General features: G+C 40.7%; 1 protein-coding gene across 1 annotated transcript in view; it reads right to left on the reverse strand.

The window, feature by feature from the left end:
- The window catches only part of COPZ1 (COPI coat complex subunit zeta 1), a 41,108-nt gene that overhangs the window by 6,171 nt on the left and 15,518 nt on the right, over window positions 1-19,419 (reverse strand). The window contains exons 3-8 of the mRNA XM_082244936.1: window positions 18,761-18,842; window positions 12,119-12,210; window positions 7,371-7,426; window positions 6,003-6,080; window positions 5,278-5,329; window positions 2,994-3,032 (exon numbers count right to left, since the gene is read on the reverse strand). Of these exons, the coding sequence (XP_082101062.1) occupies window positions 2,994-3,032; window positions 5,278-5,329; window positions 6,003-6,080; window positions 7,371-7,426; window positions 12,119-12,210; window positions 18,761-18,842 (399 nt within the window). The remainder of the gene's footprint in view (window positions 1-2,993; window positions 3,033-5,277; window positions 5,330-6,002; window positions 6,081-7,370; window positions 7,427-12,118; window positions 12,211-18,760; window positions 18,843-19,419) is intronic.

The raw sequence follows: 19,419 nt of genomic DNA on the forward strand, positions 1-19,419 counted from the left end.
GAGGTAGCCACCTCACCGATAGCATCCCTGCAGCGAACAGGGATGGGTCGTTCAATGTGCCAGGGCAAAACCTAAGCTGAACGCTCGATGGCAGGCTGGGAAGCCCCTGGCCCTGAGCCCTGGGATCCAGGGTGGCCAGACTGAGACCCAGCTCCGCACGATCATCTTCATCAGAAGAACTAACGCTGAAAATAAACAGCTAAGTAAAAGAAAGAGAAAAAACTTCAAATAAAATCAAAAAAGAGAAAAGTGGCTGAGACTAAGAGCCCCAGCACAGGAACAACCTGCGTACTCCTGAGCTAGGCATATGAAACTGAGTTGGTATGCAGGAAGCAGGGAGGTATTGACTGAGGGGACCACCCCCTGGGGGTGGGATATGCTAAAAGCTTTGATATTAATATATTCTGTTGCCTAGCTACTCCTACGGAGCAAAGGTCAATAACCCCATTAGTGACGAATATGAAGAGGCGGCGACTGTCGGAGGACGTAAGAGAAACCTGGTTTATCCAGCTGTTCCATCTATACCTCCCGTTCATGTCCCCAATTCAGCTAGGGATTTTGTAGCTGTGGCAGCAACTCTGCACATGATCAGTTTTCAGTGAGTTTATATGCTGAACATTTCTTCCCATCACATCTGAGCAGCCCATGTGACTATAGAGTCACACATGTGGGCATATACACAGTGGTAAAATGACAGCACACTCCCTCCCTTCTCCATGTCCACTAACCAGCTAAACACAATGGGGGTGGGCTTTACCTGCCTCTTATTCTACACACACAGGCTGGAGTGGCATGACACAGCCTGTGACTGGTAGAAATCCGCCCACACCATGTTATTTCCACAAAATAATAAAGATTTCATTTCAAATATATATTTGTACGACAATTTAAAACAGTTTATTGATATTATTTTTACTCTGTGTTCCAAAGTCTGTTTTTTTTTTTTTGAACATGTGACCAGCAGCAGAGGACTAAAAGCTCCTCCTGCAACTGTTTTTTTTTTCTGCACACAGGCTCGGAAAGGATCAGGGTCATATGACAGCTGTACATCAATAAGAAAAAAGGCACTTTGATATTTTTTTATTACCAAAAGGACAGTGCCATCATCCACATACAGCAATAGAAGGGACAATGCAAATTAAACAGTGTGTGTTTAGTATCACTTTAAATTTCCTACCCAAAAAAAAGGAACCTGTCCTCATAAAGCATGTTATTACAGCACAGTGCTTGTGCTGTGTAATTTGGCCCCTGGCATCACCTGAAATACCTGGCTGATCCTGCTCGATTCTGCCCTCCCCCTGTAACCTGACTGCAGTTTATCATGGCTGCTGAGCTCAGACACCATGGTCAGTTTACATGCTTCATTCATCCGCAGCTCTCCTCTCCCGTGTCCTCTCATCCCCCCCCCCCCCCGATCCCTGCCTGTCAGCTCCATCCACTGCACAATCCTCCCCTCCTGCTGCTCTCATAGCTATAGTACAACCATGCCATCCCCTCTGTTAAATAACGCTGTGTGTCCCTGTGCCTGTATAAAAAAAATATGCCGTTCATACCTTATATCAGAGCGTCTCCCGGCGCTCACATGGCTCCTCTAAACTCTCTCCTCTCTGGCTGATGGTATAAATCGGCATCTTTTTTATAAAGCACAGGCACACATAGTATAGAACAGAGGGGATGGCATGCTTAATCAATAATGGGTGTAACGGAACCTCAACCCACACTGTACTTGTGGACTTCCATCAGTATACGGCTTCCTCCCAGTCGTGAACATAGATATCAGATTTTCCAGTGCCCCATACAAAGCTAGCCGACAACTTAGTTTGTACTGGAATCGCTCTTTTATTGAACAGTTTCACGCTCAATTTATACACACATGAGCACATCCCCCCTCCTGATCAGATTACCACACACAGGTAAGGGGTTGTCTGATTACATTATCATATGCAGATGAAATTGAATACAGAAATAGAATTAACCTGAACTAATTATCTAGCCATCTGAACAGAAAATGGGAGTTCATAAACATTTAACAATGGAACAGACAGGCGTAACGGAATACACATCTCACTTCAATAGACAAACAATAGGAAAAGACTGCCAGTAACAGTCTGTCCATCTCCTACATTGAAGTACATGGAATACACATCTAAGCGTTGCTTTGATTATTTAGGAGTCACAGACTTCATGGCAACAGGCTATAGGTCTCACAGTGTAAAGTGGGATTAAATCTTCATATTTCTTGAGATATTGCTGATAAATATTACTCTCCCATTTGAAGTTATCCAAACCATTTTCGCAGTGTTCATTAAGTATCTGTCTTTCACTCCCAGTGACGGTGAGTACCGTCACAACGGGTTACCAACTACTTTAAGCCACTTTAAGCCCTACGCTAACCTAGTTGACATGTACTCCTGCCCTGAATGCACACAATCATGCTAGTCTATAAAATTCACCAAAATTTGAAGCGATGAGCAAATGTAAATGTAAGGTGGCAGTTGAGCAACAAAGTGCCTTGGTTTTGTATTACACTGAAGAAAAAAAAAAAAAAAAAAAAAAAAAAAAAATAATATATATATATATATATATATATATATATATATATATATATATATATATATATATATATATATATATATATATATATATATATATATATATATATATATATATATATATATATATATATATATATATATATATATATATCAGGTTTTATTTTGTGCACTCCAAAAATGTTATTAGGCCCATTTCAATGCCCAGGTCAAGTTGTAGACCGATTGTTGCCATTGCCAGCCAATTAAACTGGAAAGACATCACAAAATGCCAAACTGTTACTCTTACATACTAGACACCACTTACATATTTACTGCTAGATAAGGGTGAGGAATGTGAGCTTATTGTAGCACTTTTAAATCCCTATTCCCTCTCTTCCCACACATACAGTAAGTAATGTCATCATAGAAGTCTGATGTACTAGAGTTAGGGATTCTTACCTGAGAGACCGTTTGTTCTGTGAGAGGAACATCATCACCCTAAAAATATAAATAAAAAATGACTTCATTTGCTACAATAATAGTACCAGAAATACAATTTTAAAACCAATCCACCAAACACTTAGACAGCACCCCAAGCACCCCTTCATCCCCTGCTATGCCTTTCTCCATATTAACCTCCAGACTTCCAGACACCCTACCGATCCTTGCTCTGCTACAGTGCCAATGACACCTCTTCCATCATTTGGTAGCTCTGCAGGTGGCTCTGCCAGTAGCTGGGCAAAGATCCCTATGAGAGCACAGCAAACAGTGTAACAGCATGCTAATGGGGTTCATAAATCTGCCTTCTCAGCAGGCCGTTCACTGTGAACTGTGTGGAGGGCCCATGGGACAGATGCTAGTAAGAGAAACAGCATATGGTGATACGGCACTTAACCACTTCACCACTGGCAACTCTAACGGCATGCTCAAAAGCGCAACCAACAGTTCCTGTATTACTCAACAAAGAGCTCTTTAGAAGAGTAAAAGGCTTTTACTGCTAATCTAAAATGATATTTCAAATGGCTCCCTGAATGATGTAGGGTAACAATGTGTTCAGGTCAATGTCCTCAATGTAATCTTGAAGCCTATGATGGGACAAATATTGGGACATTACCAGGTAAAGTATCAGAAATGGGCACTCCTAGAAGAACCATTTTCTACGCAGCTTTATTCTTTGACATGCTGAGAAATTAGTGTGACACAAAATATCCTTTTGTCAAAAAATTATCTATACACATCCCCTAAGTAATTGCCTTGTAATCTATTTTTTATGAAATCATTCCTTACTGTGTTTTCTGCCTCCTTGTAATGTTCTTTAGATCGAAAACCTCTTCTTTTTCCCCCTCACTTCCATATGTATGGAATAAGCAGTACATGTTAGTATTGGTCATGTGCACTGCTCTATGCACACTACAAATCCCAAAGTCTCCAGTTAATCTCTGGAGCCTGCAAGAGAAGGTGGCTACTTTCCTAAATACAGTGGGATTATAGAGAGAATGAACAGCCACTCTCTAACAGGAGGTTGGATCAAAGTAGTTAAAAAAAAAAAGAAAAGAAAAGAAAATGAAGATTTGGATACTGGATACAATAAACATTCTTGGTAAACCCCAGGCTAATTTGATACCAGTTAAAAAATCTGATTCTTTATTGCTTTCAACAATCAGTGCATATGTAAGCCTGCTTTGGGCTCAGTTCACACATGTCCAGCCGCAATTTCGGCACGATTTTTTTTTTTTTAACTATTAGTCCGGTGCAATATAGGTGCTATTTTTTACTTGAAATTGCACCTGAACTGGACTGAAAACTGCACAGGACTTTTTTTTTTTTTTATAGAAAAACTATACTCCCACAAAATATTATGGTTCAAAAACGCTGATGAATGCAGAATAGCCGCATTTTCAAGCTTTATCAGTTAGAGCATTTTTACAGCTGAAAAACTCCTCTCAAAACCCACTAGTTCTGGGGGTTTTTTTTTCCAGCTAGAAAACACCCCTGCCAAAAAAATGCTGATAACCTATGTGTTCATGGACACATAGAATAACATGCTGAGGAGTTTACTGTCTGCAGAAAAAAACGCTTGAAGCCACAAACAACAGTTGTAAAAACATCGGTGTGCATGTGGCCCTAACGTTAGCCATTAGTATTTTTGTCTATAAAACTCCTTTATCACAGGTTGTGTGTGTAGGTGTGAGAACTGCAGAATTATTTTTATATGTAGTTCTGCCTCTCCACCTTGGCATGCTGTCATTTTTTCCTCCAGTGCATTTAATATAATAGGGGGAATTTAATAAAGCTGCTGCACCACTTTTCTGGCGTTATTCCCTCTTGTTAATGTATTGCACCAAATTCATGAAGCATTTGCAACACTTTTGGTCAGACAGTGGACAGTGACTCGTACACCAAATTCAGGTAGTTCTAAAATGCACCAGTTTTACCTTGTGTCGCATTGAATGTGCCAAAATGTAAAAAAGAAGCTAATCTTTTTTTGTCTACAGGGAGAACAATTGCCTCACTCAGATTTTGTGAAAGTGGCTCTCATGCATTCTAAAAGTGGGGCTTTTATGAAAGTCTTTATTAACTCCAGGAAATATCTACTCTATACTTGTATATATTCAGTACAAGTAAAGTTAATCATTTATTACGGAACAATTTAGATTCTCCCTCTCATGTATCTAGTGCAGTGAGTGAACCCCAGTGGCTGTTTCTCTACAAAGTTCTTGTTTCATACATTGTTTCAACATACCCTCAGTGCAACACGATGAACGACTTGCTGGGGGTCACTCTCCAAAATGACTCTGTACAGAGAGAAGAAAGAAAGACTGATTACCAGCAACCAAATCCTTCCAGACAAAGAAGAGTTAAAGAGATCCCTCTTCTTACATGCCATTATAGCTGAAGCACGGAAGCTCAATCTGCAGAAGTCTATGATGGAATCAATCCTAATGATGTCATTACACGGCTACATAGCAGCACTTACGCCGTAATGACATTGTTAGGAGCTGTTCTCCTTGTAGAGTCTCTATGGTGGTAACGGCTGCTCTCTCACAATTCAAACAAAAACAAGCACAGACGGAAAATGTACAACTTCCAGATTAACACTTCTATTTACAATCACAAGAGGATTTTACGGTCTTCATTTGTGAATGTGAATTGCCTGGATGTTCATGCTGGATGTTTAACTACTAAGCTGCCAGCAGTTATTTCAACAGACAACATCGCGGCTTTTAAGAGACAAGAAATCAATGCAGTATTTTATGTTAAAGACTTTATAACCTGGAAAGTAAAAGTGAAAAGCAGTTTTGGTTTAGATGGCATAATATCAAAGTAGAAACGGCAGCACTATGGGGTACTGCAATACTCCAGAGATTTCCTTATTGACGACACTGAATGCATAGTGAAAGCACAGATGTCACTGCATATTAGATGTCACACATGACAAGTCAGGACAGACATCAAGACGTCGCTTACCCTCCATCTATAATTTCATCAACTGCAAGGAACAGCCCTTCCATATTCTCCAGGAGTGTTCGTTTCTCTACATTTTTTCTATTAAAACAAAAAAGAAGAAACATATTTAACTTAAGACCAAAAAGTTCCACAATTAAATCAGAACACCAGCCATACAAGAAAGGGAAAATGTTTTTCTTCAAAAAGTAATTTTTCTTACCTTATTGTAAACCTCGACATTCAGTTCATTCATATCTCCCTTACTTATCTTCTTAATGAATGTAGGATGAGGAAAAAGTAAAAAAAAATGGGGTGGTACGTCATGGCCCCAGAAATCTCTTAGGACCACAGCAGCAACACCATTTTCGGGGAGGGGAAATTTTACCGTGCAGAGCAATGCAAAGAGTTGGACTTATGCATGAAAGAAATATTCAGCCCCACTCTGTAGCATCAAAGGACCCCTTTGAAACTCAATTCAAGATAAGGGAGAGACTTTGTAGGAACATAGAGTCTGCACACTCTTTTGTATCAAACACCTACCAGACACACAGGATGTTTGTTGATGCCATCTTGTTAGTCTGAGAGGACCAGGATGCATGTCTCATATAATTCTAACAAAGTTCCCCACCAGCACTGGAAGTCATTGGAAAATGTATAAAACTAGAAGTAAACATGGTAGGTCCTTTTTCAACCATTCACCTTGTGCTGCAATTGGAATTCAACATTATACTCTTCAGTTCTAAACCTTACATTTATTAACATTCACAATGCTCCTTTGCAAGCATCAAGTCTGGAGGAAACCAGGCTCTGCTCATCACCTTGCCAATACCATTCCTACAATGAAGCATGATGGTGGCAGCATCATGCTGTGGGGATGTTTTTCAGCGGCAGGAACTGGGAGACTAATCAGGATAGAGGGAAAAGATGAAAGCAGCAATGTACAGAGACATCCTTGATGAACAGGATGAGCACTCTGGACCTCAGACTGGGGTGAAAGATCATCTTCCAACAGGACAACGACCCTCAGCACACAGGTAAGCTAACAAAGGAGTGGCTATGGGACAACTCTGTGAATGCCCTTTTTTTTTTTTAATTTGCAAAGATTTCAAACAAACTTCTTTCACATTGTCATTATGGGGTATTGTTTGTAGAATTTTGAGGAAAAGAATGAATTGAATCCATTTTGGAATAAGGCTGTAACATAACAAAATGTGGAAAAGGGAAGCATTGTAAATACTTTCCAGATACACTATGTGTAAACTGAGTGAAGGTCTCCTTTAACTACATAAATACACCTAACACATGTATGATATAATGGAAATTGGTGTCACTAAAAGGAAGCACAGGACAAAAACGTTTTGGTTACATGGCAAATATCTTATCACGTACCTGAGCATCTGGCTTAATGAATCGAAAAGGCAATTCAGAACAGCCATCAACATGAGCTGTACAGAAGTTGAAAAGAAATGCAGGATATGAGATTACACTAGCAGCCAACAATTTACTAAGCAGATCAGACAATTGACTACAAAATGAAAAGTGAGACCACTCAAGCAAGTGACAAGCATTATTTTCAGAAAAGATGGAATGATTTAACTAAAAACTGAACTGTCAAATGGCTTATTACCAGCCACACAAATACTGAACACTGGCACAGCCACAGGACTACAGCTACAGGGTTCAAGTGCAACTTCCCTCTCATGCTGCAGAGTGAGAGAGTGTGTTTGTGTTGCTGCACAGAATTAGGAGGTAGAGCAATGACAGAACCAAAAAAACAGTGACCTGAAAGTAGCTAAGCGCTGTCTGGAAAACAAAAAAGGCCAACATCTCTACCTGCTGTGTATTCTAAAGCTACAAATTGTGCAATGCAATATTTCTTTGTACAGACCATACTAAAAATAAAATTATATGCAAAGCATAGCAACGGTTATACAATAGTACATAATGGCAACACTGAACAATAGCAATGATCAGCAAAGGGGAGTAAATATATTCAGCTCCCTGACTCTTAGCTGTCACCATGGATGTTGTTAAAGAGGTTGTAAACTCATACACACTTTTTTTTTTTGTTTGACCTGAAAGAGAAACACATAATGAGCTAGTATGCATCGCATACTAGCTCATTATGCAATACTTACCTTAGAACGAGCCCCCGCCGTGCAGTCCGCTTACCTCTATGACGGGCGACATGTCCAGTCGCCCGTCTTCCGGGATCATGGCATCCAGCCGTCTGATTGGCCGGAGCCGCGGTGACGGCACCAGCGGCAGCTCCTTCAGAGCTCATGTGCCAGTGACGTCACTGGCTGCATGAAAGGTAAATATCTCCTAAACGGTACATGTTTAGGAGATATTTACAGTACCTATAAGTAAGCCTTATCATAGGCTTACCTATAGGTAAAAGTGTCAGAGGAGGGTTTACTTCCTCTTTAAGCCTAATCATAGTACACAAACAGCATATAACTATTCACATGCATATTTTAATTAAAGCATCTGAACCTTGAGCATGCATTTTATTCCCACATACATGATTTTAAGTACTAAAAATTCTGGTGTAGTAGGGCCTGTATAATAACAAATCTACAGTTAGTGGAGTATTAATGGCTAAAGTAGAGCTCTACCAATATTCGTGACTTGATCAAATTGTTCTGCTTTAACAACAGAAAAGGCTTTGCTAAATACTTCAGTTACAACGAAGAAAAAAAAATATCTAAAAAAAGTGTTCTTCCCCTTTAATAAACCAAGACCCAATATACCTTTTCCAAGATAGGATTTTAGCTGCTGCAGAGATACAAAGCTACCATCTAGAACAGCAGTAGGGCGATTACTTGTAACATAAATCTACATTTAATGCAGTGTGAATGTAGGCCACAGAGTTCAAGATTAAGTGCTATTCAGAATCATTTAACGAACTATATCAGGTTGAACAAACAATTTAAAGTGACCTTAAAACCAATAAGTCATAATGGCTTATGCAAGATGACTTAATGGTTATTTGAAAGCCATTAGAGAGGTTCAGGAGTGTCAGCATTTACCTATACCAAAACCAGTTAATGGCCAAGTTCAATCACTTAAATGCTATGTCTCCTTTTCAATATCCTAATTCAATGGTAGAGCAAGAAGAGGAAAAATTACACAAGACAAAATTTTAATGCAAATCTACGGAACAAAAAAAAGGTACTCCTCTTCATTCGTACATGAAAAATAAGCACAGAATTCATGAAACCCAGACTTAGCCGTTTTACACTACCTCACTGCTTTATGTTAGTAATCTGAAAATCTGTGACCCTTTTCAGCATAGGGATTGTCCGAAAACACACTACAGGTGCCTTATTGACACAAAGAGGTTATAGAACTCTATGACTAAGGCCCCCAATGGACGGGGTGAAATATCAGGCTGTTCACATTCCTCTCAACCTGTTGAGCTAGTGGTGTGCAGTGTCTCTCATGCTTCACTGCTTTCTGGATCGAGCACAAGACAGCCTGCACCCTTGCATTGCTGCGAGACACCGGATTCTTTACCAACAGTGCACATTGAGTGGAACTACAAGTAGTTACAAGGTTTTGTAAGGACTTACTTAAATCACTTTCTCTCATCCTCTCCTTGATGCTCCTGCTTGTTGGCAACCCTTTGGTGTCCTCACATAAAAAGCAGGGCTATTGGTCCTGCATTGTACTTGAAGACAGCAGAGGGCCTGTGACTGCACAAGCACCTTTGAGAAGAGACAGCAAGAGCACCTTCAAGAAGAGACTGCAACATGGGCGATTCAAATGTGAAAAGTGAATGGTAAACTGATCTGTACATAAACATAAGAAGCAAAAATTATATTTAAGTGTAGGTTTTGCCTGGGCTCATTTTATCTCTCCAGCCTCCCCACTAGCCAATAAGGCCACCTATCAAAATAAAGCTCAAGTATCGAGATACAAAAATGGGAGCCTCCATTGCGGGCAAGTTTTTGAAGGCACATGCTCCAAAGCAGTCAGGCATTCACTTCATTGCTTCAGTACAGTCAAAACCCAGAACAATAAAAAGTACCACTATATATTAAAATCCTTATTAAATCCCCCAGGTCCATGAGTTAAGTCCATGCACATGGTCCTGCTCTTATCTGTGGCTCCACTGCTGATCTAGCAAGGAGAAAAATAATGAACAAATCAGGGCTGACTGACAGCACAAGTGACTGGCAGCAGGCACATGCTGTTGATTAGCGTCACCATTTGGCACAGCAGGGCAGGGGACCCGCTGCACTCACCAAAGATCATTTAAAGCTGTATTGACTTTGTGATCTATCAGATGGTGCTGCTGTGAAGGTTTACAAGCAGCCGGCAGATAAATCACACGGCCCCTCTGGCACTGAAGGATCTTTTACTCTTCTGAATGAACACTCAACACTGGCAAGGGCTGTGTGATCTATGTGGTGGCTGCTTGTAAATAAACAAAAGCACCAGCAGATGGACCACACAGGTATTTGGGGGACTATCCACATCTTACCATGCATTTTGGTGCGACGCAAAACGTAAAAAAAAAATTGAAACGATATTGGCATGTAGGGCACCCACTGAATGTGTTGCCTTAAATGCAACATGGAAAATGGTGCATGCACTGTCCCGCCTTCATAGCTGTGAATTGTTCCCAAGTCACAAAGCTGACAGATTGCCAAGATTCAGTTAGAACAGGAATAAGAAAATAGTGTATCTGCTGTTAAATTTGAAGATAAAGTTCCTGCACAGTGCCTAAAGCTACAGAGGTGATTGGGGGCTTATTTTTATATCTGTGTACAGATTCGCTTTAAGAGAGCGGGAGAGATATGAACTGTCTTCAGCTTTTCCTTTCAGGGCCAGTTCACAACCATAGAAACGCATGTCCGTTTTCTGCATGCACATTGTTTAAGAATTCCAGTGTGTTTATGATGCAGTCCGGTGCATACCCCCCCCCCCGCTCTTTTTTTTTTCTTAACCTTACATAAGGACAGGTGTGCTCCAGTGTGTTTTTGATGCGATTTACAGCATTCCAGTACAGTCCAGTGCAGGAAAAATGCATGTTCTACTTTTTTTTTCTGGAACTGCAAGCACTGGTGTGAACTATCATGATGAAAAACGCACTGGACTGCATTGGTATGAATAGGCCCTTACAGGCTGAATAGGGAACAAGACCTGTAAGTGTTAATTAACAAATAAAAAAAAAAATCACCTGCACTTCCAGACGGGGATGTACTATGTGTAGATTTCAGAACTGGATGGAGAGAAACTAAATCGTACAGCAAGCAAAAGAACTTCCATATACTAATTTCATCTGTGTATTTAGCAATTTTCCTAATGTTTAGTTTTGATTAACATATATTGCAAAGCCTGAAAAGACAAAACCAAAAGGGGCCCGGCCATACTAGGATAGTTAAAACGTTTGTTACCCCAACACTTAATATTCCTGAAATGTCCCTGCTGTACCATGTACTTGTATGAGAAAGTATCCTGTTCTCATTGTTTGCTTCCTTTATGTGAAATCCTTGGTGATCCTGCTAGTCCCCTTGCTTTCCAATGAAAAACTAACCACACTAAGCAGGAGAGCACATAGTGGTCAGTTCTCTAGCTATGCTGCTAACTCAGCCTGTTCTCCAATGATCAGACTTCAGAGGGAATGTAATCACTTATAAAAAAAGGGAAGAAAAAATAAATAAAAAAAAGGTATTCATGATTTTGTTTTTTAGATCTATACAAAAATGTTTTTTTTTTCTATTTTAAATTGAATGAGTTTTTAGGCCCCGTTCACATTGCCGCGATCCGACTTCCAGGGGCGACCTCGGAGCGGCCGGCACGGACTTCATAACATTGAAGTCTATGACGGTCGCTCCGGGTCGCCCCAAAGAAGCTCCGGACCCTTTTTCTAAGTCGGAGCGACCAGGTCGCCCTAGTGTGAACGGGGACTTACAAGGTGATCGTTTACAATCGCTTTAAATTAATGATAACCTAGTGCCAACATTCAACAAAATCCATAGGTAGTTCATTTTTACATAAAAAAAAATAAATAATAATTTGCTCTATTGATTACTAAAACAAGCAAATAATGTAACGCATTAAACATAGTAATATGTAAAGATGACCAAAAAGAAGGATTTACAAGCAGAATAAACGGTTTTAATTACCTCATTCTCGTGGGAACTTCCAATAACATAGAAGTACAGGTCAATGCTGCTCTTATATACCACAGTCAGACCCTCAAGAAGAGCGATTTCACCTGCAGAGAGAAGAAGAGAATGACAAACCCAATCTATGGCAATTCATGAGAGACTGTTTACACGGCGAATATCTCAGAAGTGGAGAATTCTTTTACAAAAAGGGTGCACAGATAGGCAATAGTTTGGCTTTATACAAATATTGGGTGCTTTCAAGGACTGAAGTTAGTGAATAGGAATGAAAGGAAGCATGAAATAGTAGTAAGAGGAAGTGGGGAAAAAATAGAAACTGATGCTTCCCCTTACCTAGCGAAGACATGGATTTACTTCAAGGCTTCCCTACGTGTGTGTGTGTGTGAGTGTGTGAGTGTGTGAGTGTGTGAGTGTGTGAGTGTGTGAGTGTGTTAAAAAAAATTAGTGTTGCGTTAGCGAAGCAGTTACATCGAGATCATAGTTGAGGCTACAACCATGATGCAGATATGATTTTTTTTTTTTTCCAAGCCGGCGATTCCGTTTCATGTAAAAAGTAATCTAAACGGCTAGGCAGCTGCTGAAATAATTTTACAGATGGCGGAAGGGGCTCTCCCCAGCGATTTGGAAGACCAGAAACAATGCCACTGTGTGACATCACAACCTGGAAGCAACGACTACTTTGTCACTTCCAGTTCTTTGTTTACTGGCCACATAACGTCCAGTAAAGCAGCCGGTCAGACCGAACTGTGTCTGATCAGCTGCATTGCAGCCGAAAGAGATGGGGGGGGGGGGGGGGGGGGAGACACCTATCACGAGGAATATTTATTTTCCTTTTGACAGCAAGACAGGTAATCAAATTTTTATATATTACACACACACACACACACATACAGTGCATTGCAAAAGTATTCGGCCCCCTTGAACTTTGCGACCTTTTGCCACATTTCAGGCTTCAAACAAAGATGTAAAACTAATTTTTTGTGAAGAATCAACAAGTGGGACACAATCATGAAGTGAAACGAAATTTATTGGATATTTCAAACTTTTTTAACAAATAAACTGAAAAATTGGGCGTGCAAAATTTTTCAGCCCCCTTAAGTTAATACTTTGTAGCGCCACCTTTTGCTGCGATTACAGCTGTAAGTCGCTTGGGGTATGTCTCTATCAGTTTTGCACATTGAGAGACTGAAATTTTTGCCAATTCCTCCTTGCAAAACAGCTCGAGCTCGGTGAGGTTGGATGGAGAGCGTTTGTGAACAGCAGTTTTCAGTTCTTTCCACAGATTCTCGATTGGATTCAGGTCTGGACTTTGACTTGGCCATTCTAACACCTGGATATGTTTATTTGTGAACCATTCTATTGTAGATTTTGCTTTATGTTTTGGATCATTGTCTTGTTGAAGACAAATCTCTGTCCCAGTCTCAGGTCTTTTGCAGACTCCATCAGGTTTTCTTCCAGAATGGTCCTGTATTTGGCTCCATCCATCTTACCATCAATTTTAACCATCTTCCCTGTCCCTGCTGAAGAAAAGCAGGCCCAAACCATGATGCTGCCACCACCATGTTTGACAGTGGGGATGGTGTGTTCAGGGTGATGAGCTGTGTTGCTTTTACGCCAAACATAACGTTTTGCATTGTTGCCAAAAAGTTTGATTTTGGTTTCATCTGACCAGAGCACCTTCTTCCACATGTTTGGTGTGTCTCCCAGGTGGCTTGTGGCAAACTTTAAACAACACTTTTTATGGATATCTTTAAGAAATGGCTTTCTTCTTGCCACTCTTCCATAAAGGCCAAATTTGTGCAGTATACGACTGATTGTTTTCCTATGGACAGAGTCTCCCACCTCAGCTGTAGATCTCTGCAGTTCATCCAGAGTGATCATGGGCCTCTTGGCTGCATCTCTGATCAGTCTTCTCCTTGTATGAGCTGAAAGTTTAGAGAGACGGCCAGGTCTTCCTAGATTTGCAGTGGTCTGATACTCCTTCCATTTCAATATTATCGCTTGCACAGTGCTCCTTGGGATGTTTAAAGCTTGGGAAATCTTTTTGTATCCAAATCCGGCTTTAAATTTCTCCACAACAGTATCTCGGACCTGCCTGGTGTGTTCCTTGTTCTTCATGATTTAAACGGACCTTTGAGACTATCACAGTGCAGGTGCATTTATACGGAGACTTGATTACACACAGGTGGATTCTATTTATCATCATTAGTCATTTAGGTCAACACTGGATCATTCAAAGATCATCACTGAACTTCTGGAGAGAGTTTGCTGCACTGAAAGTAAAGGGGCTGAATAATTTTGCACGCCCAATTTTTCAGTTTTTTTATTTGTTAACAAAGTTTGAAATATCCAATAAATTTCGTTCCACTTAATGATTGTGTCCCACTTGTTGATTTTTCACAAAAAATTACAGTTTTATATCTTTATGTTTGAAGCCTGAAATGTGGCAAAAGGTCACAAAGTTCAAGGGGGCCGAATACTTTCGCAAGGCACTGTATATACACACACACACACACACACACACACTATATATATATATTTCGGCTTAGGAGGGCAACACAATATCCTAATTTAAGAAAAACCCCAAAATGACCTTAGAAAGGAATGCCTGAATGGGTCGCAACACCACTTTATCGATATGTGAACCAAGTAAGGTGACTGACAGGACAACGCAGCCACCCCAGTATTTACCCAGAGGAGAGGGGGACACTACTCACCACACCTGGGAACTGAGCGGGCACCACTCCTGGCAGTCCACCACACCATCTGGGAATGGGGGTGCTGTGGGCCAGAGGTACGCTGCGACTCTGGCCGTGACCATTGTCGTGGCCAAGGGTTGTTAGGTGTTTCACTCGCCAGCCCGCCCCCATCCAGTGGGGCTATGTCGCGGCCAACCTAGCGCAGAGCTAATAGTTGGGTCGCGCTTGCTGGCCAGACTGGGAAGACCATAAGGATCTAGGATATCCAGTGCATTGCCCAGTCCAGCAGTTGAAAAAAATTCAATTTAAAAAAAAAAAAAAAAAAAAAAAAAAAAAAGGAAAAAATGCCAGGACCGGAGATCCCAGCAGGGAACTGGTAGCATCTTTTTCAATATAGAGCGGTACATCTGTGAATTCATGATACCATCAATGAAACGCAGCTCCCCGACACCAGCAGCACTAATGCAGCCCCACAGAAGGACTGCCACCATCATGTTTCACTGTAGGCACCGTGCAATTTTCTTTGTACGCTATACCTTTGCAATGCCATTCAGTTTCAAAAAAATGTATCTTGGTCATTTCAGCGTCAGAGGCAGACAGCCCGACCAATTAAAAGCGTGATAATTGGTCAGGCTGTCTGCATCTCTGATGCTGATTGGCTGCCGTAGGGAAGGGTTCTTGCAGGGCTCCTCAGTGAACTGAGTTTTGCTTAAAGTTGTGAAGGAAACCGAGAGGCGCGGATACCAGGAGGAGATCCCTTTCTTGCCCTAACTGAAAATGTCCAAGAGATCTCCATGGTCAGCCATGACACTATCCTCATCATTTTCAAACTGATGAATTTGCCTTGATTGTTGACTCGTAACCTAACGCCTATCTTAACTCTTATAATGTGGAGTCTAAGGATCTGGTAAGCGAACATCTTATACAACCACGCCACAGTGAAGGTGCACTTGGGTGAACGTTCATATTTCTTAGACACCCCTTCAAGAGATTTTTTCTATATATATATATATATATATATATATATATATATATATATATATATATATATATATATATATATATATATATATATATATAGTCTATAACCCACTCACATATTTTGTGGAACACTACATGGATTGTTGTTTTATATTTATATACAGGTTTTTTTTTTTTCCTCACTACTTCATTACTCTTTATATAGCGTGGCAATTTAGGTTTTATATATATCTTTACACATTTTGTCACATATTAATTTACTTTCTAATATTTTTTTTTTTTTTTACCTGCGCAATCATTTCTTCTATATATTGGTCTCATCACTGCAAAGTACAGAGTTCAAGTAGTCATCTTCTTTTTTAGCCTAGGCCCTGGCAATTTCTAGGCAGGCTTTTTTGTGCATGGGCTTTAGGAGAGACTTCCTTTGTGGACGACACTCATGCATGCCATTACTCTGCAGGGTACACTGTATTGTGTCACAGGAAACAATCACCCCAGTTTGGCTTTCAACTTCTTTAGCGAACTGCAGTGAACTTGCATGGCGATTTTCTTCAACCTTTGTTACATTTTTGTATCACTTTTGCTACAGTATTTTGACTGATAAGTAAATATATGCTCATCTTCTTGTAGCCTTCACCTTTCTTGTGTAAAGAAATGATTTTCTCTTTCTCTGTCCTTGTGACATTTCTCTTCCATGTGGTGCCATTGCTGACAGCATGAAATGGGAAGGAATTTTTCTTGATAACTACTTAAAGAGGTTGTAAACCCGTTTAAAATGTTTTATTTTTTTTTACATCCTGCAAGAGAAACACATAATGAGCTAGTATGCATCGCATACTAGCTCATTATGAAATACTTACCTTAGAACGAGCCCCCGCCGTGCCGCTCACTCACCTGTATGACGAGCGACATGTTCAGTCGCCCGTCTTCCGGGATCGCGGCATCCGGCCATCTGATTGGCCGGAGCCGCGGTGACGTCACTCCCGTGCACGCGCGCGGGAGCCGACGGTCACGGCACGGGGCTCTGAAGGAACGGCACGATCAGCCGTTCCTTCAGAGCGCATGCGCCAGTGACGTCACTGGCTGCATTAAAGGTAAATATCTCCTAAACGGTACATGTTTAGGAGATATTTACAGTACCTATAGGTAAGCCTCATCATAGGCTTACCTATAGGTACAACTTCCCAAGGAGGGTTTACTTCCTCTTTAAAGGACCAAGCCTATTTTTGACACGTTGTTTACAAGTTATAATCATTATTTTTTTGCTAGAAAATTACTTAGAACCCCCAAAGATTATGTGTATATATATACATTTTTAGCAAAGACTCTGGAGAATAAAATGGCGGCTTTTACAAAAATAATTGGTATTATGTTGTGTATGTGTTCACTAAAAATCATTAATTTGCATTTTTTAAAAAAAACTGACGCGGAAATACCACAAGACAAAAAATTGCAACACCCACCATTTTACTATCTGGGGCCTAGGTTTCAATAAAAATATAATGCTTCAAGGTTCCAAGTATTTCTCTAGCAAAAAAAATTCCTACATTTACATGTAGGAGAGAAGTGTCAGAATAAGCTTGGGAAGTAAGCGGTTAAACATTGTTTTATATATCGATTAGTCCCAGATCACACTGGTGCGATGCGGGAAACCCTGTGAATCAGTGCAGGTTGTGGCATTGCACCAGAATCGCACAGTGGTTTACACCGAGATCTGCAAATCGCTGGGGGTGTCAATGTAAAGTTAATGACACTCCCAGATTGGTTTGCAGAGCGAACTGTGAAAAGGTGCAGGAATCGGATTGTATAGGTGTGAACACCCACGCGATCCGATTCCAGTGCGAACCAAAAAAAAGGGTCCTGCACCGTTTTGGTGCGAATGCGATGCGATTTTAGCCATACCTTTTGTATGGCTGAAATTGCATCGTACAGACATTGCATGTGATCTGCACAGCAATGCGGTGCGAATCACATGCAATGTCTGGTATCGCACTAGTGTGAACTGGTACTTAGGATCATCAGAGTGAACCCCTACCACAGTCATACACTGCCCTCCTCTTGCACCTTTAGCTTTTCTGATTCGGTAAAATCCAAAACAGACCCATAAATGAAGCCAGTGAGAAGTGGAGCCAAGACTTCTAATTGGAGATCTCACAGACTGATTCATGTCCACACAAATTAGAATCTAATCAATATTCTGATTTATTCTATCAAACATTGATGCATTTGTGGCCAATCAGGTCAAACCAAACCATAAAATGATCATACATATTGGACAATTTGATTTGTGTTTAGTGTGACTTATGTTTAAGCAAACATTCTTTTTTCAAAATAACTTTTTTTCCCCTTAGAGTCCATTCAGACTAGCGCGACCTGTCAGGCGACTTGGTCGCCTGACAAGTCGCGGTCGGTCGGTCGCCATTGAGTAGTACAGGACCCGTTCTAATAGGAGCGACACAAGTCGCTATGACTTAGAAAAAGGGTCCTGTACTACTTGGGGGCGACCTGGAGGCAACTTGCATTGACTTCAATTATATGAAGTCCGTGCAAGTCGTGCCGAAGTCGCTGTGCACCACAACTTCACAGGTCGCCCCACAAAGTCGTGTCGCACCAGTCTGAATGGGCTGTAAGACTAGAGCATGGTTTTAGATGACTGCAGTATGTCCTATGACACAAGAAGGAGCAACAGTACACTTTCTGTACGTGTCAGATGAATTCAAAGACCTCTTATCTGATATAGATACTCTTGATATTTGCATTAAAAAAAAAAGAATATACTTTTGTTAGCTGTTTCCTATTTCCCAATACACAGTAAAATGCATATACAAAATTCTAAAATAAAATGTATTTCCCTTTCGCGTTTGTCTGCAAAAGAAAAAGAGCAGAGTGGTATATCTGCAGTGTGATCTGCAATGAGATCTTCAGCAATCGTACAAAAATAAAGATGATCATCACTTACTGTCTGTCCTGTGCGTTTTATTAAAGATATTCTTCTCAAAGGACTTTTGCTCCTTCACAGTGGGATATGTTTCATCATAGTACTGTCAATAATAGGAGAAGGTTATAATCAAGTTCATTGATTTCTTGTAAATGGTCAACAGAGCTGAAGGCAGTGTGTGCAGGGGCCTGACATTGCACCCGCGATCTAATGATCGTGGGTGCAAAAATTTGCAGGCTCCTGTGATTAAAAAAAAAATGCACATGTTTTTCCTGCAAAAATATGTGCATTTATTATTTTTTCGCAAAGGTATATTATAGTCGAGTTTTTTTTTTTTTTTTTTTTTTTTTTTTAAAAACACCATGTTATACTGACCTAATCTAGGCAGTGGTTTTGCACAGAGCAGCCCCAATCCTACTCTTCTTGGGTCCCCTGCCTGCATTCCTGGCCCCTCCCTTCTGCCAAATGCCCCTAGGGCAAGCAGCCTGCAATGGGGCCAAACGAGAAGGTTCGCTCCCAAACTGGGGCTCCGCTCTGCTCCCTCTCTCAGGACAAAACCTTCAGCCTTTACAAACACTTTAACTGTAAAATTCCCCCCTCTCCATCCTTCCTCTACACAAACAGGGCAGCTTTTTTTATTTATTTACCAGCGTGGCACTGCTCCTCCATGCACGTTATGT

Source organism: Pelophylax lessonae (assembly GCF_965119305.1).
Source record: "Pelophylax lessonae genome assembly, chromosome: 2".
NCBI lineage: Eukaryota > Metazoa > Chordata > Amphibia > Anura > Ranidae > Pelophylax > Pelophylax lessonae.